General features: G+C 48.8%; 3 protein-coding genes across 7 annotated transcripts in view; all 3 read left to right on the forward strand.

The window, feature by feature from the left end:
* Positions 1-6532, forward strand: part of gpc4 (glypican 4) — a 25549-nt gene extending 19017 nt beyond the window's left edge. The window contains exons 3-9 of the mRNA XM_083686671.1: positions 2340-2737; positions 3595-3760; positions 4265-4395; positions 4516-4662; positions 4806-4930; positions 5238-5410; positions 5622-6532. Coding sequence (XP_083542797.1) covers positions 2340-2737; positions 3595-3760; positions 4265-4395; positions 4516-4662; positions 4806-4930; positions 5238-5410; positions 5622-5848 — 1367 coding nt within the window. The 3' untranslated portion in view covers positions 5849-6532. The remainder of the gene's footprint in view (positions 1-2339; positions 2738-3594; positions 3761-4264; positions 4396-4515; positions 4663-4805; positions 4931-5237; positions 5411-5621) is intronic.
* A 3043-nt stretch (positions 6533-9575) lies between these two features.
* Positions 9576-12683, forward strand: hs6st2 (heparan sulfate 6-O-sulfotransferase 2). Of its 2 annotated transcripts, none has more exons than XM_083685544.1 (2): positions 9576-10506; positions 11150-12683. In XM_083685544.1, the coding sequence occupies exons 1-2, from the start codon at positions 9926-9928 to the stop codon at positions 12000-12002; spliced, it is 1434 nt and encodes a 477-aa protein (XP_083541670.1). In that variant the 5' UTR covers positions 9576-9925; the 3' UTR covers positions 12003-12683. The 2 variants fall into 2 exon arrangements, with proteins under 2 accessions (XP_083541670.1, XP_083541671.1); XM_083685545.1 differs by having other exon boundaries at positions 11153-12683.
* Positions 12684-13624: 941 nt separating this feature from the next.
* mbnl3 (muscleblind-like splicing regulator 3) overlaps positions 13625-27500 on the forward strand; it is a 24853-nt gene continuing 10977 nt past the window's right edge. For 3 of the 4 annotated variants that reach the window (XM_083686308.1, XM_083686307.1, XM_083686309.1), the window contains exons 1-2: positions 13625-13906; positions 22545-23882. In XM_083686308.1, coding sequence (XP_083542434.1) covers positions 23709-23882 — 174 coding nt within the window. In that variant the 5' untranslated portion in view covers positions 13625-13906; positions 22545-23708. The remainder of the gene's footprint in view (positions 13907-22544; positions 23883-27500) is intronic. The other variant, XM_083686306.1, reaches the window with a different exon arrangement.

Below are 27500 nucleotides of genomic sequence, written 5' to 3' on the forward strand. Positions count from 1 at the left end.
GGGGGGTGGGGGTGGGGGGAGGGGGGGGCAGAAGGACTCCTTTGTTTTAATCTCTGTCAATGGAGCGTGGAGCTGGGTGCCCTCTCCCCTGTCTTTGTGTGGGGGGGTGCAGCGATGGGGGGAGGTAAATGGAAGGGCTGCAGTGTTTCCGGTATCCTTGGCGACACAGTGGGGATTTGGAGTTAAAAAAGCCCTCAATTTAACCCGCCCCAAGCCGCCCCCCATCCCTTCCCCCCACCCCGTTTTTCTTTTTAGTGTGTGTCAGTCTGAAGTGGAAGTGACAGCGCTGCTGTGTGTGTGTGTGTGTGTGTGTGTGTGTGTGTGTGTGTGTGAATATGTGCGTGCGTGCATGCGACTGTGTGTGTCCTGGTGCCAGATTCAGGAGCGTTTGGTGACTCCCCCAGAGAGAGCATGGGAACTTTACATTTCAAAGCCGAGCAGAGGGCACCCAGAGAAACTGCAGCGGAACAGAAGTTTTGTGTGTACAAGGAAAAGAAGGGGGGGGGGGGGGGTGATACAAAGAGAAAAGAGTGAAAGGGGGGGTGTGTACGGTGTGCGCGCACGCGAGAGAGAGGTGGAGCGTTTTGCGGAGAGTCTGTGGAATTCTCATTTTGTTCAGATTAAGAAAGTGGGGGTGGCAGCGAGCAGGGGGGGTTTGTGGGAGAGGGGGGCTGGATTATTTGGGGGTGGTGGTGGAGGTGGGGGGGGTGATGGACATTCCTCAGGATGAAGTAGGTCATTGTTCCCTGTCTCTGCTGAAGAGAGCCCTCTGAAGGAACTGATGAACTGAAAGCAGTGGAGAGGGAGAGAGAGATGTGGGGCTGGAGGGGGGTACAGGTCCCTATTCGGGAGGGGAGGGGGGGGGGGGGCTGCATTATTCAGTAATCCTATTGAAAGTGCCTCTGAAGGACAGACCAAGAGGAGCAGGGAGAAAGGAAAGCGAATGGAATGTGACAACAGAAAAATGCCATTGATGGTGGTCAGTCTTGATGTGGAGAGATGTTTCTGTTGAATGGCAGTGAGTCTGCAGGGACCAAACACTGCTCTGCTCCCATACCCGGCCGCTCGCTGCCTCAAAGACACTCCAACTCCACCCACCCACCCTCCACCCCACCCCACCCCACCCCAAATCCTTTCCTCCCTCCATTTCCAACTGTTTCTCTTCCCATACAACCTTTCCCATGGTTTTTATGGGTTATGCTGTACTGCTGAGACATCAAAAATGTTGACAGGAAACCAGCGCTGGTCAAATGGAATAAGCATCAATCTGTTTTGATCATAACCCCTCATAACCAGGCCTTATTGGCAGCTATACAGCAGGTTTTCAGCAAAGTACTGCATTTGGAAGCATGGTGCTGAGTAGACCTCTAAATTCCCCCTCGCTCTCTGTCTCTCTCTGTCTCTCTCTCTCTCTCTCTCTCTCTCTCTCTCTCTCTTTCACTCTCTCTCTCTCTCTGTCTTTCTCTCTCTCTGTCATTTGTATGATAATCAAAAAGAGAAAAAGAAGCTGCGCAAAACGTGATTGAAGAGACAATCTGGTTGTAGAAATGTACACAATGTTAGTGTGTTTAAGAATCAAGTCAAATATGTTCATATGCAAAAGTTGAGTAGCCTCAGGTGAACATATTTATTCTCTCTTCTCGAGGGTTATGTTCATGGGTTAGGGTTATGTTCATGGGTTAGGGTTATGTTCATGGGTTAGGGTTATGTTCATGGGTTAGGGTTATGTTCATGGGTTAGGGTTATGTTCATGGGTTAGGGTTATGTTCATGGGTTAGGGTTATGTTCATGGGTTAGGGTTATGTTCATGGGTTAGGGTTATGTTCATGGGTTAGGGTTATGTTCATGGGTTAGGGTTATGTTCATGGTCTATTTTAAGCAGTGAAATGAACTACATTTCAATAAAGTACTCCATGTACTGCAGTTTGAATATGCGTTGCCTGAACAAGCAAAATCATAAAGTATGTTATGGAGATACGCGTTGATAAAATCAGCCCTCAGTCTGTGTGTTTTGGAACATGTACAAAGCCGTCCATTATCTATGATTCTGTGAATACAGCTAATTGAATTTCCCAAGTACCAAATCTCTCCATGATAATGACCTCTCTGTATCGATGGTCCTGTTGGGTTCAGAAATATAGCCGACCAATAGAACATCTGGATAAGACTTGCATTCACTGTTGGCCAATGTGTCATAACTAACCCTAACTGGTCATAATGAACTCTAACCCTAACTTGTCATAACCAACCCTAACTTGTCATAACCAACCCTAACTTGCCATAACCAACCCTAACTTGTCATAACTAACCCTATTTCCTTTTCTCTCCTTCCCCACCAGAGTTCTTCCGTGAGTTGCTGGACAACGCGGAGCGTTCGTTGAATGACATGTTTGTGCGCACGTACGGCATGATGTACGTGCACAACGCGGAGCTCTTCAAGAACTTCTTCCAGAGCCTGAAACGCTACTACACGTCCGGCAGCGGGGCCGTGAACCTGGACTCCATGCTGACCGACTTCTGGAACGACCTCCTGGAGAGAATGTTCAAGCTGGTCAACGTGCAGTACGAGTTCACCGAGGCCTACATGGAGTGTGTCAGCCGTCACACGGACCAACTCAAGCCTTTCGGCGACGTGCCCCGCAAGCTCCGCCTCCAGCTGACCCGGGCCTTTGTGGCGGCACGGACCTTCACCCGAGGCCTGGCACTCATGCCTGAGGTGGTCAACAAAGTCTCCACGGTGAGAGGGGAAGGGAGGAGAGAGAGGGGGGGGAAGGGAGGGGAGAGGGAGAGGGGAGAGAGAGGATGAGAGGGGAAGGGAGGAAAGAGGGAGAGGGGGGAGAGAGAGGGTGAGGGAGAGGGGAGAGAGAGGGCGAGAGAGACTGACTTTGGTGTCACATGGGCACTGCAGGGGGAAAAGAGTACAGTAGTCTTTTGTTTACATGTGGTCGAGCCTTGAAGTCTTGAACCTAAAGTTGCTTACCACATACTAAGAAATGCCTTGAATGCAACAAGTGACTTGAGGCAGGTTCTGTGAAGTAAACAGCTGGTATGAACTCCACCAGACCCTATTCCCACACTAAGACAGGCCTTTCTGGTGGTTGACCAGGTGTGGGCAGTTCAGGTGGGCTGTGAGAACAGTCTCTACCCCTCCCACCCCACCTTCTGTTGTTGTCTGTCTCTCTCTGGTGGGAGGTCAAGGGTCCTCACCGTAGGACTCTGGTGTGTGGGTGTGGGTCCCTGGATGGATGGAAGAGCACAAGTACTCAGTTTTGGCAGGGTGGTGAGAGAGTCATTAATGATTTAGATGATACTGCACATTGGACTTGATCTATAAATCACGTAGTTACTGAGCAATATGTTGTTATTGTTCGGGATTCATTGCTAGGAATCCATTGTTAGGGAGCTTGTGATTAGTTGAACATGTAGTGTCTTACAGTATATTGTGTGTGCGTGTTTTTTTGTGTGTTTTAAAAAAAAAAAAAAAAATTAAGCTCAGTGGTTACATGGCCGTGTCCTCACTAATTCCCCCGTCTCCTCTGCATTAATAATTGACTCCTGTCTCTCTCCTTCCTGTCTCTCTCCTTCCCCCAACAGGTCAACGCGTCCCCTAATTGTGTGCGGGCAACCATGAAGATGCTGTACTGTCCCTACTGCTCAGGCCAGGTGGCCCTCAAGCCCTGTCAGAACTACTGTCTCAATGTGATGCGCGGTTGCCTGGCCAACCAGGCCGACCTCGACACGGAGTGGAACAACTTCCTGGGTAAGGGGGCTTGATGGGGAACGACAACCCACCGTGTGTGTGTGTGTGGGGGGGGGGGGGGGGGGGGGGGGCTGTATGGCTCCTGATGCTCTGTTTCTCACTGGGTGGCCACTGGTGCCTGGTGCCCCCCCCTGTGTGCCTGGTGCCCCCTCCCTGTGTGGCAGCTTTACTGAGCCTTAATTTGGGCGCCTTGTTGAGCCCCCCAACTGTTTAACAACCCCTTGCTCTCCGCAAACACCGCCTGAAAATGATCTGCCAGATTCTGGCTGTGGTGTGCTTCCCCCTGGTGGTTGTAACAAGTAACATCAGCAGATGACAAATTGACCAAACAACAACATGAAACCAAAAAAGCCACATTTAAACATTGGTTGATTTTACTAGTTTTTTTTTTTTTTTTTTTTTTTTTTTTTACAAGTATCCAGCCAGGGTGTGGTTGTGTAGCTATTTGTGTTGCAGAGTTGCAGTTCATATCCCTGACTAACTAATGTTATGTCTTGTTTTCAGATTCCATGCTGAATCTAGCTGAGAGGCTGGAGGGACCCTTTAACTTTGAGTCTGTAATGGACCCCATCGATGTCAAGATCTCAGAGGCCATCATGAACATGCAGGAGAACAGCATGCAGGTGTCACAGAAGGTCGGTATCTTGCGTGTGTCTGCGTGTCTATATGTGTTTTTATGCGTTTGCGTTGTGTGTGCGTGTGTGTGTGTCTGTTTCCATGTGTGATGATGTGCCTCTGATCTCTGGCTCCTCCAGGTCTTCCAGGGCTGTGGCCAGCCTAAACCAAACAAGGCCTTCCGGTCGAGCCGCTCCGTCAAGGAGACGGGCTTCACCGGGCGCTTCCGCCCCTACAGCCCAGACGCCAGGCCCACAACTGCTGCTGGGACTAGCTTGGACAGGCTGGTACGGCTTCAGCTGCCCCCCACCTCTACTATGGTGCTTTGTATAGGAAGTCAAAAGCTTTTTGAATGGAGTTGGTATAGCTGCTGATATGCCACTCTCTCTTCTTCTACCCCTCCCTCCCTCCCTCCCTCCCTCCCTCCCAGGTAATGGATGTGAAGAAGAAGTTAAAGCATGCTAAGAAGTTCTGGTCCACGCTGCCTGAGGCGGTGTGCAGCGGGGAGACCATCACCGCTGGGGACGAGTGCTGGAACGGAACAGCAAAGAGCAGGTTAGAGACCCAGACACGCTGCATACAACCCAGACACGCTGCCTACAGCCCAGACACGCTGCCTACAGCCCAGACACGCTGCCTACAACCCAGACACGCTGCCTACAACCCAGACACGCTGCCTACAACCCAGACACGCTGCCTACAACCCAGACACGCTGCCTACAACCCAGACACGCTGCCTACAACCCAGACACGCTGCCTACAACCCAGACATGCTGCATACAACCACCACCACCTCTCATACGGTGAAGGCTGCTGCAGTTTGACAACTGTATAACCTCTCCTCATTTTCACTCATTTCTAGGTACGAGTCTGTGGTCATGGGCAACGGGTTGGCCAATCAGCTGTCCAACCCTGATGTGGAGGTGGACATCACCAGGCCAGACATTGTGATCCGTAGTCAGATCGCCACACTGAGGGAAATGACCAGCTGGCTGAAGGCCGCCCACAGTGGCAACGACATCTCCATCGACAACGGTGAGGACTTCTTTTATAAATATTATGCTGTTCTGTTTCTCCATGGAAACCACCTTCTTAAAATGTTTTTTTAACCACCTTCAAAATGACCACTGGACCCCCCCAGACCACTCATCCTGGTTTCTTGCTCTCGTTATTCCCCTCCGGCTGTGTTCTGACTCCCCCCCCCCCCCCCCCCCTCTCTCTCTCTCTCTCTCTCTGTGTGTCTCAGATGAGGATGCCAGTGGAGGAGAGGAGAGCGGCAGTGGATGTGACTCCCCGTCGTGTGAGGCAGACCGGGACATCTACTTCTCCACCCCGCCCCCTCCTCCTGTCAAGCCCCGCGTCGTCAAGGTGGTTCACCAGATCCCGAAGGCAGGAGCGAGCGTAGCACGTGGCAGCGTGGCGCTGGCACTCAGTGGGCTCCTCCTGGCTCTGCTCGCCCCGCACTGGAGATAAAACTGCCGGGGGTGGGAAACGGAGAGAGCGTGAGAAAGAAAGACGAGAAGGAGAGAAGGGGAAAACTGTCAGAGAGACTTTAAAAAAAAAAAAAGACTGCCTTCAGGACCTTGGTCTGTCCACCATTGGGGGAGAAGACTATTGAGTTATTAATATTATAATAACTTCACTTTTAATTTTTTTGTTTGTTTGTTTTTATAAAAATGGACATCAGTGTACAGCGAAATGATTTTCTTCCAAAATGTTCACCTTTTTTTTTATTTTGTATTTTGTTCTGATTAACTTTCACCCTTCACGGTCTGTTTTGAGCTAGGATCCCTCTCGCCACGTCACCAACAGTGTTTTAGTTCCAACATTTTATCCAATTTTTCATGTTTTTAGGTGCTGGCCTTAATAGCTTTTACCATCTGAGTTATCTGAATTGGAAGCTGGATCTGGAGTATTTCTGAGAGTGCTTTTACTTAGGACAAGAAGCCCTCTACTCGCCAATGCATTTCCCTTATCAAGAGAACAGCTAAGAAACAAGTATATGTAGCAAGTATTCCTGACGCGTGCCGGAGACAGAGAGAGATATTAGATGTTGGCCATATCTTAGGACTGGTCAGGGGTGAACAGTGAGTTGGACATCTTGGTCACATGTTGAAGCTCTCGACAGGCTCCCGGAGCAGGAGATGGAACTAGATGGGGGAGGGGTTTGGGGGCTTTCTTGGGGGAGGGGTTTGGGGGCTTTCCATGTGCCCAGATGTGCATATGTATGTGTAAAGTAAAGAGTACCACATCCCAAACTATAGACGCTCATAGATGCTACTAGTTCACTGAGTTCATACGGTGTGTGTTCTCATAGTCATTATACACTAGCAGCTTTGAAAGTGAAAGTGTCGGACGGAGTTTGATGTGCGGGGGAGGTCCTGATGAGGATGACGGTGGTGACTGGAGAGGAAGGACCCCCCCTGTCATTACCCCTCTAGAAGGCAAAGCTGACAAAGACCAGTCCTGGGTGTCCTTGGGCAAAGTCTATTCGGTTCAGCTCAGAGCAGACTCTGTACAGTCTTACGTGTTTTAGAAAGGAATGATCTTGACAGGGAGCGGCTTGTATGTCCAAAACGTTTTGAGATAAACCAGAAAAGAGAAACCAAGACACAGTCAACTTTATGAATAGAGAATTGGAGAGAGAGAGAAACGTGGAGAGTATGATGAATTGTAACACAGGGTTTTATGTGGACGAAGAGTTCTAATTGTTAGTAATTTTTTGGTATAAAGATATATATTAGGTACTACAGTGAATTTTACTTCTAGTTTTAGGAGAAGGTGGGAGTGGCCTGTGTGCACAGATGAGGTTTCGGGGCATTTTTTTGCCCCCTATGCAGACAATTACCTCTTTTTACCTTGATAACAGCCTTCGTCTCTGTGAGTGGTCACACATCTCAAAGAAGCTGACCCTCCTGGGTCCCCTCTCACAGGTCCAATCATTTAAAATCAGTTTTGTTAAGTGTTGCTACATCTGATACATTCTGTCTTACATGTACAATGAAACCTCGGTACGTTATTATTGGCTACTTCTCAATGTCATAAAATAATGTACTTTTATGTGACTTATCACTTATCACTGCTAAAGTACTTCTCTGTAGGTTTTCAAGACAGAATGGTGTCCCTGTGTTTGTCTTGATTGAATCAGATAACTGACGAGCACAATATTAGTTATTGTTTGAATTTGAGGTTCTGGTCTACATTAAGTCACAATATCTGATTGTTTTACCTCTCACATGATCCACCGGTTGCTCTTGTACAGTAAATTATGTAATTGCATGTTTCTTTTAAAGCATTTACAAACATGCTCTCAGACATTACAGAAATATCTAAAAAAAAAAAATACAGTATTCAGAATGTATTGATATACATATTTGTAGATGAAAAGATATTAATAATTTTACAAATTTAACTGAAGTATTTTGTATTGGTATCAGATTCTGTTTTTGCATTTGAATTATGGAAAAAAAAATCAGATTTGCATGTTTCAGATTTGTCTGTCAGGTCTTGATAAAGTGATTGGCTGATGTTATGGTGTATGATGATGCCTGGACCGGGCTGTTCATTCGCTCAAGACCTTCTTGCCTCTGGTGTCCCCCTGGTGCTGGGAGCACCTTTGACTTTTTCAAGTTGATTGTACATTTAAACCAGATGACCGCTTTTCTCCTTAAAAGCCTAATGCCCCCAAGGATTACGATTGGCCAGCCAAGAGGACTTGAAGGAATCCGTGAGGACATTTGGGATTGGGGGGATTGGAGACGGGAGGACATTGTGATGTTCATGCAGCAGAAACACCTATGCAGCCCACAAAAGAATCTATGCTGCCATTCGACAACTCGATTAGCATTAGCATTAGCATTACTTGTCTTTCAATGGTGCAGTCCACGTGTTCTCCATTGTACCACCAACTAAATCTTTGCAAAGGGTTGTGCTTGTGTCGTAATGGGAAGTAAGGTGGGTTCTCTTATCAAACACAATTCTCCATCTTAAACTCAAAATGGTGGCGTAAATAAATGTGTGGAGAAGTGTTGGCCAGATGTCTGTGCTTGTGGGCCGGGGCAGCGGCAGCGGCGTGTCCCAGCGGCTCCCAGCGGCTCCCGGCGGCGGGGTGTTGGTCGGGCTGCAGCGACACGCCGCCCGACCAACCAACCAACCATGCGGTCGACTGAGAGGTGAGATGGACAGATGATGGTGCTCCTCCATCTGCCTCTGGCCCACAAGAACAACATGGACTCATCTTTGGAGGAGAGAATGAGTGACGGAAAAGAATAAAACAAATTGTGTAAATAATGAGCTGCCGTTTTAGACGTCTCTGAAAGAGGCCATAACAATCCATCAGATTTTTACTTCTCAGAGTATCTCCTAAATGTTATGAGAAAAACAAGATGATGAGCTAGATGCTAAATTGTTAAAGAAAAGGTATATTAAACAACATTTCCTAGTCTTGTTGAAATAAAGACTGCAGATATTTAAATGGTGTTGGATGTTTTATTTGATGACACTTAAGTTGGTGTAAACCTGTTGCTATCATATGAAAATCAATTATTCTTTGGGTATTTTATTAAACTTATGCAAAATATATATTTTTTTTTTTTTAAGAATTGATGAAACAGTTCATAGGAGCATATCAGTAATCTATAGTGTTATAATTTACATACATGACCTATGTAAAAAAATAAATAATAATAATTATGTCTAGTTTCTACTGGTAATTATATCACACGGTGACTTGTATAGACTAGTACATCAGTACAGTACAAAGATATATAGAATACTGTTTACTAGGACATTGTGTTGTTTATTTTGAATATAAATATACGGTTGTTTTTGTTTGACGGTAGCCTGTGCATTCTCACCTGCTATGCAATCAAAACCGTATGCCGAAACCCGGGATCGAACCAGGGACCTTTAGATCTTCAGTCTAACGCTCTCCCAACTGAGCTATTTCGGCTGTACATACCCTTTCGAAGTACGTCTTTATGTACTCTGGAATGCAAAATAGCTATAACTATAATGTGTAATTCACAGAAGATGCATATTGTATCGTATTTTGTCATAATTTCATATCAATATCTTCCATCCTGTTGGAGCTTGGGGGATGGGCTAAAGAGGGGCTCCGCCCACACGCAGGTGACGTCATCTGACGGGTCCGGGCGGCGCGGGGGCTGCTGGGGGAGGAGGCTCGGGACGGACAACATGATGATGATGGAAGGGGACTTCAAACACCGAATCTTTGTAGCTGAAAAACTCGAAATCGGTACCTATTTCCAGAATATACAAGCAAACCTCGATAACAAGTAAATGTTATTACGCTGGCACCGAATAATTGCATTGTTGAATACAAAAGGGACCGACTAGCTAGCTGCTCGTCCCGTCGGAAAGCAGCAGGCGGTCAAGCTAACGTTGGTAGCTTGCTACATTGTTTTTGTAGCTGCCTACATTGTTTTCGTTTGTTTGTTAAACTAAAGAAATAGAAACGTAGCATTTTCCCAAGCCTATGGGGCAGGGAACAGACTGCCTGAGGAATGGTGTTTAGTCTCTCTCAGGAAGATGGATGAAAAGTCCACCACCAACCATAAACTGTTGATTGCTCTGGTGATGGTGTTGCTCTTCGGCGTCATTGTGCTCCAGTACGTTTGTCCCAGCTCCGACTGCCAGCTGTTCCACCTGGGATCACTGTCCTCAGGGTCGGACGGCAATGCCATCGGATCTCGGACTGAGGGGAACGACGTTCGAGATGGACCCAGTGGAAAGGACCCCTACGTCGCAGAGGACGGTGCCCTAGCCCGCTTCGTTCCCCGCTTCAATTTTACAACTGCCGACCTCAGTCACGTTGTTGATTTCAATATCAAAGGTGACGATATTATCGTTTTTCTACACATCCAAAAGACTGGGGGTACAACTTTTGGGCGTCATCTAGTACGTAATATTCAACTCGAGAGGCCTTGTGAGTGTCACGCTGGCCAAAAGAAATGTACCTGTTACCGTCCCGGTAAAAGAGAGACTTGGCTGTTCTCCCGGTTCTCCACCGGCTGGAGCTGCGGTCTGCACGCGGACTGGACGGAGCTGACCAGCTGCGTCCCCACCCGCATGGACGCGCGCGAACCCCCCAAGACACCGACTGTTCCCAGGTGAGTGACAGAGAAGGATGAGTTGTGAATTTGGAATTAAATGTGCATAACAATTGCATTTTGCACAGCATCAACCTGAATTCACCGCACACCCGTTACTCTCTCTTATTAAGTGGCATGACAAATGTAGGCGTCAGTTGGGATGAAAAGGGGCAGCATCTGTCTCTCTTGGGCGCTGCAAGTGGATCAATAGCAGGCGCCTCTATTGTTATCCCGAACTCTCCATTCATTCTAGTCCCCGGAGTGCCGACCAGAGCCTCAACATCTGCCCCCCTTTTACAACTGATGTCTCATCTGTGTATTTGGTGTAACAACGTGTTTGACATGATTTTTTTTAATTTGCCAGAGTGTCAAGTGTGATTTGGTCTGTGTGTGTCCATGACTGCTCTCATGTTTGTGCCACGATGTTCTAGATAATTGCTGTTGGGTGAATCACGGTGTTGGGGGGGGGGGTGTATGAATTAAAAATAGTTGGCACTTTGCATGAACTCACACTTAGAGGGCATGATCGGGTGGGTGTTAGTTACAGAGCACACTCAGATTAAGTGCTGAAAACAAATCCCACGGATAAAGACAAATGTCAACAACACGGCTCTTTAAACTCTTTATTCCTGAAACCTGGCCTCTTCTCTCCATCTCTCAGCAGGAACTTCTATTACATCACCATCCTCCGGGACCCCGTGTGGCGCTACCTGAGCGAGTGGCGTCACGTGCAGCGAGGCGCCACCTGGAAGGCCTCCCTGCACGTGTGTGACGGGCATGCGCCCACCCTGGCCGAGCTGCCCAGCTGCTACCCCGGGGACGACTGGTCCGGCTGCACCCTGCAGGAGTTCATGGACTGCCCCTACAACCTGGCCAGCAACCGACAGACGCGCATGCTGGCAGACCTCAGCCTGGTCGGCTGCTACAACGTCTCTGCCATGACCGACGACCAGCGCTGGGCCGTGCTGCTGGAGAGCGCCAAGCGCAACCTGCGGAGCATGGCCTTCTTCGGGCTGACCGAGTACCAGCGCAAGACGCAGTATCTGTTCGAGCGCACCTTCCGCCTGGCGTTTATCGCGCCCTTCACTCAGCTCAACGGGACGCGGGCGGCGAGCGTCGAGGTGGCGCCAGAGACACAGCACAGAATCCGCCAGCTGAACCGGTGGGACGTGGAGCTGTACGAGTACGCCAGAGACCTCTTCCTCCAGCGCTTCCAGGTGGCGCGGCAGCAGGAGCGCAGGCAGGCCAGAGAGAGGAGGCAGCAGGAGCGGAGGAGGCTCCGGGGGAAGCTAACAACCAAGCTGGGGAGGCCAGGGAGGCCCAGTGAGACGTCCCAGCGGCCAGAGCCCCAGGCCGGGGACAGCCACCCCCCCCCTCCAGAGATGAAGCAGCAGCAGCAGCAGAGGAGTGATGGGGAGGTGGTGCAGCCTGAGGAGCAGCTGCCAGACTGGTGGGATCTGGAGGAGAACAGCACCATGGAGGACTACCTGGACAATGTGGAACAGTGGCGGTAGGGAGAGGACCGAGCTGAAGGGGCAGAGGGGGTTGACTGACCGAACTGCCTGAGTTTGCCAGGCTTGCCTTGATCACACGGTCATGATAAGTGCTCAAATCTAACCACACACAGCTCCCTTTAGCATACTGTACAACCGAATGGTTTAGTCTGTGGCCAGTTGTCGATGACACACACCTATTTATTGTTTATGATTGTAGTTCTTTTTTTGTGTATTTCACTTTACACATATCATGGTCAGTTCATTTACTTTGCAGTCAGTTCATCACTTGAAGAGAATCCAGGAGGACTCTTGCCTGCCACCGATGTCGCCATGCCCATCACAATCACCCTAGCCTCCCAGGATGTTCCTCCTGCAGCCCCATCACTGAACTGTGTGGTTGTAGACGGGACACACATGAGTTCCTGAGGATCATTTTGATATTGAGGAAAATCCTCATGTTTTGTAGCTTGTTTCATTTAAAGGATGAATGTTTTTTTGATTTTGACAGATTTTGTACCCATATTAAGCTATTATTTTGTCATAAGCAAATACTTTGTCGGTACAGCTGTTGATTTGTTATATGGGAAGTATATGATTGTGCCGGGATAAAACACTAATTTCTCACTAATGGCATATTGATAATTACCTCAATCAGTAGCACATTTGTTAATGTTACATACATATTTTTCTTGTGCCAGCCTTGTCTCTTTTTTTTGTAAATAAAACAAAAATAATTGACTTGTCTTCTTTCTAATGTGCTAGAAGATGGTTGGTATGAATGTAAATTCCACACGTTCACCACTGTTGTCATGAATGTTCAATAGGCCTGTTGTTAACATACACACTTGTACTAACATCCGTTGTCTCTACTGCATCTCTAGGTATAAATGTACATTTGTCATGAAGATTGTATATACATGCTAGTTGCAAGTTCTAGTTGTCGTCTAATGCTCCAGCAGGGGGCGCCTAATGCATGTGCCCACAACCTGGTGCTGCTAAAAAATGTAATCACATCTGTCTGCCGGTGTGGGTGCGATTCATGGGTCGGTTATTCTTGTAATTCGAGGGTTAGAACTGTTAATATAATTTAGTCTCACATTTCACAGAATGTCCTCGTATCACCTCGTGCTCATGTATTCTTCCCCATGCATCCGTTGAGGCTATCAACAGGGGTGGGGTCATACCTTGTGTAGGCTACCTGGCATTACGACTACCTGGCAAATAATATGCATGTGGAAATATCATGCTACTAACAAGCACAAGAAGAGTAATTAATCTAAAACAGTTGTGTACGCCTAACTGGTGAGAATAAGGACGGAGGACCCGGTCCATGCAGGCTACATTGAACCGTATCTGAAGACGCAGTGAAAAGGTAAGTTAACTTATGGTGAACCAGAAGGCTGAGACAGTAATACCGTACCTCAGGTGACCCACCCGTCCAGTCACCGTCCTGCTACCGCGAATAACGGAGTGAAATGGGATTCCCCTAAAATGGTGGCAGTACACGGCAATGCGTAATAGCCTACCACCCAAGAGACGCACGCAAACAACACTTTTCTCTTGAACTCCTCCCTAGCCTGCTTTTGCCCTCCCTCGATTTTCACCTCGCCTTCTTCTGTCCTTTTTATTTAGCCAGCTTGCAAGTTGCGACATTTCACTTCACGCGCTTCATATCGCCTTCCCGCATTTTTTTTTATGATAACGCTTGCATCGTTTTGGAAACAGTTAATATTATTGGTAACGTGGAGTGTGTCGTTTTTGCACTAACGTTCGCCTTAAAGCTAAGTAGGCCTATTTTTTATTTTTTTTTGAATTGGCGAAATAAGTAGGCTACCTTCTAATTGACATTTGATCGCATCACGCTGTAATAAATAAGAAGACATCGTGTTGAAGTCGGATTATTGCGTCGCCGCCGTGCACAGGTAAGAACACTGGAGCGAGACGACTGTCGCAGTTGACTTTCACCTGGCCTCGTGCCTACTTATTGCGCACGTAGTCGCGCGCTAAACGTCGCATGAGCTTAATAACAGGTCTATTATAAGTTAGTTAACACGGAATGTCATTTCAACAGGCCTGCATCTCATTAACCGCACCGTCTTTGCCTGTTGCTGGGTAGCTTCGCATATACAGTAACACCGTAGGCTATAGTGTGTTGACCATACAGTCTATCCTATAAACATTTGACCACTGACATTTTCTGACGTATTCGGACTGCTGTAAGGCCTTCGTCATTTAATGCTTATCTGAACATGGAGTTTAGAATATCCCTTTGGTCACTATGATCGATTCTGATTTATAAACCTGTAGATGAAAACGCATGTGCTCACCGGTCACCTGTGCAAATATGCAAAATTCAACGTTGTTTTGCATCGTCACTGATATAGGATCAATATAGTTTGCATCGATGAGTTTTCGACCTGTTCCATTACATTCATAGGTACACCCAAGTGCATTTCACAGGTGCTTTGAAGAGCAAGAGAACTGTTGATTACCAATACCAACTCATCACACAGAGCCCTAGCCCTAGCCCTAACCCTAACCTAGCCCTAACCTAACCCTAACCCTAGCCCTAACCTAACCCTAACCCTAACCCACAGCCTGTTATTCATGTTTACACTATGGTTCCCCATGCTCACCGTGTTCGGCAGAGCTGACAATAACCGGACGGTGAGGAAATAGGTGATTGTGTCTGGTACTGTCATTAACGTGTGCTTCTCCAAGACTAATTAATGCACATTTCCTTGTCTTGTCCTCTGTGGATGTGTTACTGATACCTGGGCTTATTACTGCTTTAAATGCACTGGTATTTATTAGCTATAGAATGTTCCAGAACACACTCTCCAAAAGCAGAATGACAAGCATGGCTAAGATCATCCAGGCCTCGTAGGTGTAGCAGGATATGAGGAGGTATGAAATGCCAGGATGCAGAACACCTGAACCGCAAAGGTGAACTCAGATACACATACACACTTGTTGTCCTACCTGCTGATTCATGCATTGTTGCCAAATAGCCCACACTTAAATTCTCACAATGCTTGGCCCATTTATTCTGTAGGTTATATCAGGTGACTTTCCCTCAGTCACCCTTATCTCTGTTAAGTGGCATTCCACCCAGTGAAGTGAGGTGAAGTGAAGTCCCCCCCCCCCCCTCCTTAGTTTCAACGTTTCACCAAACAAGAACCACACTGGGACTTGAGATCTGCAGATAAGGGGTCACATCAGAGTCACGTAGCCCAGCCCAGGGCAGCACGGCGCAGCACGGCCCTCGCCTGCTCTTCAACCCTGGTTGTTACTCATTCAGCGTCAGCGACATGCTTTTCCAGCCCATGATTGTCTTGCCTCATTTAACAGCATGGCGGGTCTAGACTCGTTTATGTGATCTCTCTTTCTCTCGGCTGTGGACTCTGCACCCGTCTAGCTAGTTTTCTTTTGCTCCATATAAACACTGATAACCGTCACACACACACACACAGTGAGGTTACTGTACTCCTACACAGCCTGTCCTCGTTTCCCCTCTCACGACCAGATTGCCCCACACGCTATGTGCTTTATATGGTGCAAATACAACATTTCACTGATAAAGCAACAGCATTAACAAATCACCAAATGTGATGTAGCCTCTACAATATTGATTTAGCTATAATATGTACTTATGCTCACACAGCTCACAGGCTGTAAATATCCATTATCTGACTATGGGGCTTTGGAAAAGGGTATAGGTTAACATGAAAAAACCAATGGATCAGAAATGGATGAATGCTAAATACTTAAATGCACACATTTGTCCTCATTAAATCAGATTGATTTCATGTCATGCAACAGCCTATGTCTAAACTGCTCTGACATACTGTATTACTTGGATCCACAATTGTGTCAGTTTTTGTTGCACATGATCTACTACTGTATGCTTTGTATATGTTGCTGGCTGGATTGATGTTTTTGTGAATGGTTACAGTGGTGCTGTAATAAGATAAAGAGATTATAGATACTTAACCTAATTACTCTGCTTTCTCCCTCTGGCTGTGGGCTTTCACTCCCATTGTGACCCATACCCACCCTTGTCTTCTCCTCCACTTCACTCTCTTTAATCAATCACCTGATCATTCTGGCATCTGCTCTTCTTCCTCTCTTTCTCTCTCTCTCCCCCCTCTCTCTCTCTCTTTCTCTCTCTCTCCCCCCTCTCTCTCTCTCTTTCTCTCTCTGTGTGTTTAGTGATATCAGTCACGTCTCACTCTCTGTTTCATGTGGGCTACACTGAGCTGACCGTCATGTAATACATTCTGATATTTATTGGTCGGATATATTTCTTTAAGCATGAAATGGCGGTGGTATGTGACTTTTTGGACCAAGGCCAAGCGTCATCTTGAGATCTTATCACTCATTCAGTTGCTCAAGGGCTTTACACAAAATAAAATGGCATGCATATTTTTAAGCTTCTGTAGACCCACTTTCTGGTCTTGCGGCCTTGTGTTTTCTCACAGGTATTAGTACTGTATTTCCATCTCTGCCTCGTGCTCCGAAAAGGGGACTGAACAGTTTTTCTGGACGAGTGCAGCAGAAGGGAGGGTCCGTGGGGAAACTCCAGCCCCCTGTCTGAACCTTAAAGGAGCCGGGGTTCCAGAGGACGTTCCTCAGCTGTGTGTGCGTAAAGCCGGGAGGGGAATGTGTTGGATTAGCCCTGGAAAATAAGGAAACCCGTGGTTTTATGAGCTAGCTCACACACACTTAAATAGGATTCCCGGAAATTGTCTTTGGAAGGAGGATGGTGGTCCAATAATTAGCCTACTCCAATGAGATGGTTAAACCAATGGTCTGTCGGGATGTATGCAGCAGCGTTTGACAAAGGCACTTTTGACTCCAGGTTCAGTATTGTGAGGGAATGACTCTGCTGCCTTTTGTGAACATGTTTGTACAAACAGCAGACCAGAGGAGTGTTCTGAGCTGGCGTCATTTACTTATTCATGATGCCATGACATGGTTATTCTATTTTTAGCTGTCCCCATTGTCCTACAGTCTGTCTGTAGTGCTTGATTTAACATGGAGACACTGTTTTACAGACAGAATGACTGGGATTGGTTGTTGGTTTTAAATCTTTATTGTCTCTGTAAACAAATCAGCTGATTATTAACATAATTATGCCCGTTGGTGGTGCGATAATTAGTCTGCTACAACGAGGGACATGAAGGTAACACCTCGATGGACACAACTGATCTGATGCAGTGACGTTCTCTGTGTAGATGAGAACATACTCACCATACCTGCGGACGTCAGCTCTCTGGTATGAAGGTTAGAGTACACCGCTATGTAGCCCAGTGGTGCTCCATCTCTGATTAGGGACGCAATGCGCTTGGAGTCAACAGCACCCCACCCCCCACCCCCCCCACCCCATCACTGTCCCACCGACACCCTGACCTCTACCTGCTGACTCCTGGAGTTTCCCCCCCTCTCACTGACTGCAGACAGCTGCAGGCTGGCCCACACTGCACTAAATCCTCCACACACCTTCACCTTCACCACATTACTAATGCATCGCTTACACATTCAAATCAAACTCATTTGGCTGGCGCTGAAGAATAATCCCCCCAAAAAATTCAAATCCCGAAATATTGATTTATGGACTTGGATCATGTAGCAATCTCAGGTCCAGAGGCCACCTATCCCCTGATGCAGCCGTGTGGTGTTGTGTTGCTGTTTTCACTCCTCTGACTCTGAGACAGGTGTTCTTAAATGAGGTCAGACTTCATGTTTATACGAGAGTTCATGCCTAAAACATTTGATATCCGATACCAGGAAGTGGCCTTGCTTGTCTGTGGTGAGGCTGCTTGACATGTTTCAGATAACTGCCACTGAGCTCTTCTGCTGAATGGATTCCCACATTTGGGCTCTTCATTATTAGCAGCTCAGTCTCATTTCTCACTAACATGGAATGATGAAACTGGTTTGGAAGCAAGCAAGCAAAGGAGCACACACACACACACACACACACACACACACCCATACTCACTCAGTCACTGTCTGTCTCCCACATATAGCCAACACACACACACACACACACACACACACTCACTAATGCATGCCTTTTTCACCTTCCTCGTCTCTCAAAACCACTCTTCAATATTCTGAAGGACACAGTGACAGGAGGTGTGTGTGTGTGTGTGTGTGTGTGTGTGTGTGTGTGTGTGTGTGTGTGTGTGTGTGTGTGTGTGTGTGTGTGTGTGTGTGTCCACAGAACAGGCAGGCTGACCTTGTTGAGTCAATATGCATTCTCCCTCCCTCATCTCTTTGCTATGTATATTTACAACTGCTCCTGCAATATCAGTCCTCCCTCATCTCCTCTCCTCTCTCATCTCCTCTCCTCCCTCATCTCCTCTCTCATCTCCTCTCCTCCCTCATCTCCTCTCCTCTCTCATCTCCTCTCCTCTCCTCTCTCATCTCCTCTCCTCCCTCATCTCCTCTCCTCTCTCATCTCCTCCCTCATCTCCTCTCCTCCCTCATCTCCTCTCCTGTTCCCTCCATCCTCCCTCATCTCCTCTCCTGTTCCCTCCATCCTCTCTCATCTCCTCTCCTCCCTCATCTCCTCTCCTGTTCCCTCCATCCATCCTCTCTCATCTCCTCCCTCATCTCCTCTCCTGTTCCCTCCATCCTCTCTCATCTCCTCTCCTGTTCCCTCCATCCTCTCATCTCCTCTCCTGTTCCCTCCATCCTCTCTCATCTCCTCTCTCCTCTCCTCTCTCATCTCCTCCCTCATCTCATCTCTCTCATCTCCTCTCCTGTTCCCTCCATCCTCTCTCATCTCCTCTCTCCTCTCCTCTCCTGTTCCCTCTCTCATCTCCTCTCTCCTCTCCTGTTCCCTCCATCCTCCCTCATCTCCTCTCTCCTCTCCTGTTCCCTCCATCCTCCCTCATCTCCTCTCCTCTCTCATCTCCTCTCCTGTTCCCTCCATCCTCCCTCATCTCCTCTCCTGTTCCCTCCATCCTCTCTCATCTCCTCTCCTGTTCCCTCCATCCTCTCTCATCTCCTCTCCTGTTCCCTCCATCCTCCCTCATCTCCTCTCCTGTTCCCTCCATCCTCTCTCATCTCCTCCCTCATCTCATCTCCTCTCTCATCTCCTCTCCTGTTCCCTCCATCCTCTCTCATCTCCTCTCCTGTTCCCTCCATCCTCTCTCCTTTCCTCCCTTCCTCACACTTCTCCACTTATTTCCTCACATTTGATTCTTACTCCTCTTCTCTCCTTTTCTCTTTTTTCCTTTGCTGCATTGCACAGCCCCACAGAACCACTCCCAGTATGCTGTACACAAATCCACTGTACACAAAGCTGTGGTATCTGAGTTCACATAGCAGGATGCTGCTAGAAATGGCTTGGATATGTGGCTTATGTGTGCTTCTGTTCAATTATTCAAGCACTATTGTCCTGATTAGTCTCATGGTGTGTTGAGGGAACTATGGAATCAACAAGGCCAGCGGCTGCTTTTGTAGAGGTGGCAGAGGTGTGTGGCAGGGGAGGCTGGTGGAGGCTGGGGGAGGCTGGTGGAGGCTGGGGGAGGCTGGTGGAGGCTGGTGGAGGCTGGGGGAGGCTGGTGGAGGCTGGGGGAGGCTGGGGGAGGCAGAAATCCTGTTTGATACCATTTCTCATTCCATTCCAAGCATTACAATTAGCCCATCCTCCGAATCTCTGCCTCCACTGCTGTGTGGTGTTGTGAGTGCAGGCTATTTCAGGCCTGTTTATGATCCTGCATTCTGACATGACTTTTCCGCTCTGCAGCTATTGAAGTCCCTAGAGCCTACATACTACATAACAGGGTAGTAGCCTGCTAGTTACAGATTAACCTATTAAACCTGATAAGGTGTTGTTGTAGCGTTCGGTGGTTGCAGGAGCTTAGCCGTTGAATGTTTTGATTCAGTCTTGAGGAGCAGCAGCCTTTTGGGAATGTACGCAGTAGCATTTGATTGGGTGTCGTAGGCACTTTTGACTCTGATGCTCGGGTCACTGTGAGAGGGAATGACTGCTGTCTTTTGTAGTACAAACAGCAGACCAGAGGAGTGTTCTGAGCTGTCGTCATTTACTTATTCATGATGCCATGACATGGTTATTCTATTTTTAGCTGTTCCCATTGTCCTACAGGATGTCTGTCTGTAGTGCTTGATTTAACATGGAGATACAAAATAGTTTCTCAGGCAGAATGACTGGGATTGGTCGTTGGTTTTTTAAATCTTTTAAATCTTCTCTGTAAATAAATCTGCTGAAAAGCATAATGATGCTCATGATGAGTCTACAGTGCATCAGCCTCTAAAGGGTCACTGAGTACCTTCTGTTGCTACTGCAGGGAGGCAGACAGGATGCAGTATGGATTCTATATATATACGCCATTTTGGGTCTGGGAAATAGCCAGTGTCCGGTCTGTTTAACTTACAATCAGCGGTCGATGGTGGAAACCGGGCACCATTATGTGTCTAGTGTGGAGCGTCTGGCAGGGTGCAGTGCGTGTTCCCCTGGAGGGTTTGTGATGATGCTGGTTGCCTGGCTGCGTGTTGCTGAGCAGCACTAGTGAGGTGTGCAGAGGCTGTGGCTCCTGCCGCTGACCTGGGGCTGCATGCAGGCTAGGCAGGGCAGGGCAGGGCAGCAGGAACAGAGTGTTCCCCCCCTGAGAAAACTCTCCATCGATCTGTAGGTAGGATGAGAGGAAGAGGAGGAGAGGGAGGAGGAGGGGAGAGAGACCAGCATGCCTAAGCAAGCAATCCTACCCTCTCATCTCTCAACCCTTTTTTGCGAGTATGTGCTCTCTCTCTCTCTCTCTCTCTCTCTCTCTCTCTCTCTCTCTCTCTCTCTCTCCATCTCTCCACCGCAGTGCTCTCCTCGCTGTCTGCGCACTCTCACACTACACGCACACACGCACACACACACACACACACACACCCCCCACCGCTCCTTCCGTCTGTGTCTGTCGCTATGAGACACAGGGACCGATAATATCTGCCCCTACCCCATTCTCTTCATTTCCTTTCTTCTCTTGTCTTCTCTTGTTCTTTTATTTATTCACGTCGTTCTGAATGAATGTGCATTCATGAGTTGATATGCTGCCCTTTCCTTGCATTTCTCTAGCGTTCAGAGCCCAGGTGGTTCAGCAGCCCTTCTCCAGCGTGTATGAGGTCATTCACCGCGTAGCGTAGCGTAGCGTAGCGTGGGCTCTCGTCCTGGGTTTATTGAGCTGCCTCCCTTCGCCTTGTCATTGGTTATTAATAACCATGTTGTCCTTTACCTTAACCAATCAGTCCTTCAGCTCACAGCATCATTATGATTATGATGTTGTCTGCTCCCACCCCGCACGTCCCCGCCCGCCCCCCTCCACCCTCCCCACCCCCGTTCACAGTTAACCCTACCCCACCACACCCCTCTGTAAACAGTACAGTAACAACCCCTCTTTCCATCCTCTCGTCATCCCTCTCTTCTCCCCCTTCTCTGTGACTCACACACTGCAGTCCAGCGTTCTGTTTGGACAGGACACAGGTGCACAAACACTTCAGAGAGGGAGTGAGAGGAAAGGAGTGAGAGAGGGAGTGAGAGGAGAGGACTTTAGAGTCAAACGGTTTTTACATTTATTATTCTCCTTTTTATATCTGGGCATGAGACTCAGCCATGACAGGCGGTGCCAGAGGAACGAGGCAGGGAGGAACAAGGGCGGGTGGTGCTGGTGGTGGTGGGAGGAGATCGATATGCATTCTCTCTCCTCATTGGCTAGCAACCCGCTCTGCCTGCCTGCAAAGCTCCTGCTGATTGGCTGTGGCTCTCCTCTGTGCACAGCAGCTGCAGCTGTGGAGAAATGCCCTTTCTCCCTTCCCTCCTCGTCACTCCTCTCCTTCTCCCTCCCGTCATATTCCTAACTGTCTGCGACGGCTGCGGAGGGCTGGTGTTGATGGCCAGCCAGCCGCTGCCGATTCAAGGACACTGTTCTCAGCATCGCAGCGTGATTCATGTCAAGTTAGTCAATTACTTTTGGCTCTGCATCGCTCATGGGAGTTTAAGTGACGTCTCTTTCTTGCTTGCTCTGTCCCTCCCTCTTCCTCCTCCCCTCTCTCTCTCTCTCTCTCTCTCTCTCTCTCTCTCTCTCTCTCTCTGTATCTCTTAATCAAGACATAGCTAGCCCTTTCCTGTGCGTTGCTGCTTCCCTCGTGTCTGCTCTGCTCCTCTCTATCTGTTTATTTCTCTGCTTACATTCTCTCTCTCTCTCTGCTTACGTTCTCTGTCTCTCTCTCTGTCTCTCTCTCTCTCTGCTTACGTTCTCTCTCTCTCTCTCTCTGTCTCTCTCTCTCTCTCTCTGCCTCATACACTCACACACTATTCATCTGTCTAGGTTTACATTCGCTGTGCTCTCTGTTTGAACTGTACAGTTTAGGATTGATACTATTAATATAGTCATGTTCTACTTTCAGGATCGCTGAATTTCCCGAGGGCTTTTTTCTGCAATAGTTTCCAACCTCCGTTTTGCTTAAAACGAGCCCAGGACTTATTTTTAATCATCTGTCTGTTTTTTTTTTGTTGTTGTTTTTTTTTACTACCCACAGACACTTTATTCCAGCGAGGGCGGACCCCATGAAGAGGTCAGAGCCAAGGATGAAGACGGAAGGGTGAAGAACAGGAAGAAGCCTGGGAAGGAAGGAACGCGGAGAGAAGGAGGGATGAGAAAGAGACTGAAATAAGCGGAGGAAGTGGAACTCCAAAGTGCCTAACTGTGAGTGGCTGCAGGGTTCAGTGCTGTCGGGACTGTTTGTGGCTGTGAGTGCTTGGCTGCTGTGTTGCCGTGCTGCTGCTGGTGTCTGCGTAGGGCTCCTCCTCTGAGCTCGCCCCACTAGGTGAGAGGAGAGCAGAGCGCCGTGTATGTTTGGCCTTGAGAGGGGCTATATTTCACCCTGACAGCCAGAGTCATCCGTCCCGCTGCTGATCTGCAATCCCCCCCATCCCCCGCCCCACCTCCCCCCTCCGAGCAGCCACCTCGTCTCATCAATACTAGGACACCGGTCGATAAGGTCCTGCTTTTTTTATCTTTCCTTTTTTTTCCGAACTGCCCGTACAGCCATACTTACTGCTCCAGAGGCCGTCCGGGAGCTGGCCATGCTGACCTGAGTACAGTGACGGCACGACTGTGAACAGCTGTTTGGTGTTAGAGGTGATCTGGGAGTTGTGTCAAAGGAGGAGGAAGACCAGAGGAAGAGAGAGCCCTGGGAGAGCCGTCCACAGACACGTCCGGACAGGGGGCAGAAGAAGAACCAGTCATTTGAGTGCCTCCCTCTCTAGGACAGTGCCTGTCTGAACTACATATCCCAGCATGCCAGAGTGAGGTGCCCGAACTCTTTCCTTTTTTTTCTATGAGACAGAGCTGGCCTCTGCTCACCACTGAGCCCTGACGTCTCCTCCCATAACCCGTGGATCTGTGACCTGCTCTTACCCACGAGACATTAAGACTATTTCCACAAACCTATAAACTCAGTCATCCCAAAGGACCTGTTATTTATTTGTCTCTGCTTTAAAAAACACTTCTTCTTGTTTTCTCACACTCTCATCTCCACTCGTCTGACCAGGGGAGTGTTTTTCTTTTTCATTTGCCTCAGTGTTTTGAGACAACCAAACCCGCCCAGTGCCCCTGCACACCTGTCGTCCAGCCCAGTGTGTGTGTGTGTGTGTGTGTGTGTGTGTGTGTGTGTGTGTGTGTGTGTGTGTGAGTGGCCGTGATGGCGGTCAGTATGGCTATGGGCCGGGACACTAAGTGGTTGACTCTGGAAGTGTGCCGGGAGTTCCAGAGGGGCACCTGTTCGCGCTCAGACGCTGAGTGCAAGTTCGCCCACCCCGCCCGGAGCTGCCACGTGGAGAACGGCCGAGTCATCGCCTGCTTCGACTCACTCAAGGTAACAGCTGCATCACAGACAACACACACCATGCACTGCCTGACAATGACGCAAGAGAGCTCGCGTGCACACACACACACACACACACACACACACACTCTCTCTCTCTCTTGTTGTCTCTTTCTCTCTCTCGTTGTCTGTCTCTCTCTCTCTCTGCTTCACTCATACACACACACAACGTCATGACATACATTGACTAGTCCTCGGTTTAGAACAATGAGAGGTTGTATGTGTGTTTACTACACACAGGCAGAACTCTCTTCTCAGCCCAGAGGCATTTAGAGGAACACATGACCTCAGGACCTTCCGTTTGTCCTTTGTCCTGTGACTCCTTTTGCCCTCTGAAGCCATTTTGCTGACTAGCTGTCCCTCGCCTGACTAGCTGTCCCTCGCCTGACTAGCTGTCCCTCGCCCGCTGCCGTGGCCCGGTCCCACTGACCAAACCACTGCAGCCACTTCCTGTTTATGGCCAGTCTCATTTCCACTGCCAGACTAAACCAGGGTCACCATTAAACACACTTCAGATTAAAGTGATACAGCTGTATTTGCTAATAGCATTAGCACTCCTAGCTGATCATGCCAACGGTGACAGTGGACTTGAGAAACGGTGCTGTGTGGTGTGTGTGTGTGTGTGTGTGTGTGTGTGTGTGTGTGTGTGTGTGTGTGTGTCTGAGCAGCGTCCCTGCCGTGAGAGAAAGAGAGACCCAGACAAGGGGCTCTCTGTCTGAGTGCAGCTGATGTCTCCCCGTTTATTGAGTTAGAATTTATTATTCAGCCATTTTTCTGTGTTATGTCCTCCAGAGCAGAGCAGAAGGGAGATGGGGGGGGAGAGAGAGAGAGAGAGAGAGAGAGAGTGGCCTAGCAACAGCGCAGGAGTGCATACCCATTGGTTAGTTCAGTTTGATCTTCCTGAGTGGCATTGCTGTTTATAGCAACAGCCTTGCTCTGTATTGGTTGTATTGACAGTTTGCAGAAGCTGTCTGCTTGTATGAAAGGGAGTGAACCTGTGTGAAAGGCAGTGTTTGGTGTTTGGCTGTTCTAGGCATCAGGGTCACAGCATTGCTTTGAGAAAGTGAGAGCTGAAGGTCAACATGCCTCTCTTTATCAGGACGCACAACAGTGCTTTCTCACACGCGCACACACACACACACATACACACACACACACACACACACACACACACACACACACTACCTCCCATATATGTTACTTTCTGTTCTAGTGAAGGCCGTATGTTGTTTTTTGTTTTCACTTGAAACTGTGTGAAGAAGAACAAGGAAGCAAGTTCCATCTCCACCCCACGTGCTGTTCTGCTATCCCTCCCTCCCTCCCTTCCTCCCTCCCTCCCTCCTTTCCTCCCTCCCTCTCTCCCTACCTTTCTCCCTCCCGCTCTCATCCTCCCCCTCCCATCCTTGCTAATTTATGGATTTATCTGCTAATGGCTTCCTCACTGTCCCCTTCATATCTGGCATCTTCTCCTGCGCCGTGTCCCTCCTGCTGCTCCGCCATTAGTCCTGTCTCTGTCTGGCCAGTCTGGGAACCTGTTGGGGGAGGGGAGGGGAGGGGAGGGGAGGGAGGAAACCATGGTGCCCCTTTACCTTGTTAACTGTACTGCTGCTGTCGCTCGTTGTTGGTCTGAAATGATGACACTACCCCCGCGGCATCTGCCCTTTAGTCCTGGTCTGTTCACCAACGCTCGAGACACGCTGTTCACACTGTTCACGCTCTTCACGGCCGCAGCTCGTTTGGATGACGTCATCGTGTCTCGCATGCAGCAGGGAGTCCAGGGAAAGAACTGCAAACCAGCATAGGGGATGGGGTTCTATTTGTTGATAAGAAGGGTGTAGTCTTGATTTTTAAATGCTCGTAGGCTTGTTTTTTTTTTGTTTTTTTCATGCAGATACAGTATGTCATTGTGGTCTCACTCTCTCTCCCTCTCTCTCCTCTCTCTGTCTCTCTCTCTCGCTCTTTCCCCCTCTCTCCCTCTCTCGCTCTTTCCCCCTCTCTCTCTCTCTCTCTCTCTCTCTCTCTCTCGCTCTCTCTCTCTGCATGCACAGCACAGAGGGTACAGTACTAGGAGGGACTTCCTCTCTGTTGCTTAGTGTGTTGCCATGGCTACGAGGAGGAGATTCCTGACCCAATATATTCTACTTGACATGACTTTTCATTTGCCTCTTCCTCTCCTCTCCCTCTCCTCTCCTCTCCCTCTCCCTCTCCCTCTCGCTCCCCTCGGCGAAAGCAAAAGTATATGCACATTTTAGGCTTTTCTGTTATTTGAACATTGTTTTGTACAGTGCAGTGTGTACAAATAGGATCATTAAGACCATTAATTCTAGTGCAGGTTTGTCCCTCTGGTGAGCTCTTGTCCTCAGAGTTTGGGCTAGTTTACCTGGTTAGGCTCAGGAGACTCTTCTGTCATTACTAACCATGGTTACTATTGTGGCATATCCCTTAACACATGGGCTGCTGACGCTAAGCTACCCTCTCTAGTGGGCCAGACTGTTTCTGTTTCAGGCAGGCTGTATGTTTGTCTATGTGGAGACAGTACACTCTTAGATAAAAGGTTCTTCGGCTATCCTATTCCCTGTTGGGAGAACCCTTTGAAGGTTCCAACCCTGACAGCCAGAAAACCCTTTACAGCACCTTTTCTTGTGTAGGCGGTGGCTGCCCATGTGTTAGCCTGTATGTGTGTTAGCCTGTGTGTGTGTTAGCCTGTGTGTGTGTTAGCCTGTGTGTGTGTTAGCCTGTGTGTGTGTTAGCCTGTATGTGTGTTAGCCTGTGTGTGTGTTAGCCTGTGTGTGTGTTAGCCTGTGTGTGTGTTAGCCTGTGTGTGTGTTAGCCTGTGTGTGTGTTAGCCTGTGTGTGTGTTGGCCTGTATGTGTGTTAGCCTGTGTGTGTGTTAGCCTGTATGTGTGTTAGCCTGTATGTCGCCTTTGTGTTTTCCACTGGTATGTGAATCCCCCTGGGGTAACTGCTACAGGAGATACTGCGGTCCTCCTCCTCCTCCCCCTCCTCCCCCTCCCCCTCCTCCTCCTCCTCCTCCTCCTCCTCCTCCCCCTACCCTTCAGCACGCATTCTGCCGCTGCTCAGCACTTCTCTAGCTACAGACGTCCTCCCGGTGTCCTCATCACAGCGCGACATCATCCATCACCATCACCGTCTCTGCCCAGTGACATCACCACCCCACTGGTCTCCCTTCCCCGCCGTGTGTCTCTTGCGGCTGTAAGTCTGGCACGGGTTGCAACAGTATGGTGGCGTCACCAGCCTCGGTCCCGGCCCTGTGTCTGCTGTAGTCCTGCTGTAAGCCTGGGAGGAAGCCAGGTAGGCCAGCTACATCACAGCTCTGTCCCCCCCCTTCAGGCTCTGTCCACTCTAGGATGCTGTGTAACACACACCCAGGCCTGATGGAGGCGGAGGGGGAGGGGGGGGGGTGGGGGTGAAGGCTGGGGGGGATTATAGGAGCTCATTTAGGGGGTTAACAGCTCATCTGCAGGGAGGGACAGCTGCTGCCAGGCCAGGGGTTTAATGGGGACTGCAGTTTCCTCTGAGTCTCTGCTTTCACCTGCAGTGTTCCTGCACCAACATCTCCTCCTCCTCCTCTCCTCCTCTCCCCTCCTC

This window comes from Argentina silus, assembly GCF_951799395.1.
Source record: "Argentina silus genome assembly, chromosome: 15".
Classification (NCBI taxonomy): domain Eukaryota; kingdom Metazoa; phylum Chordata; class Actinopteri; order Argentiniformes; family Argentinidae; genus Argentina; species Argentina silus.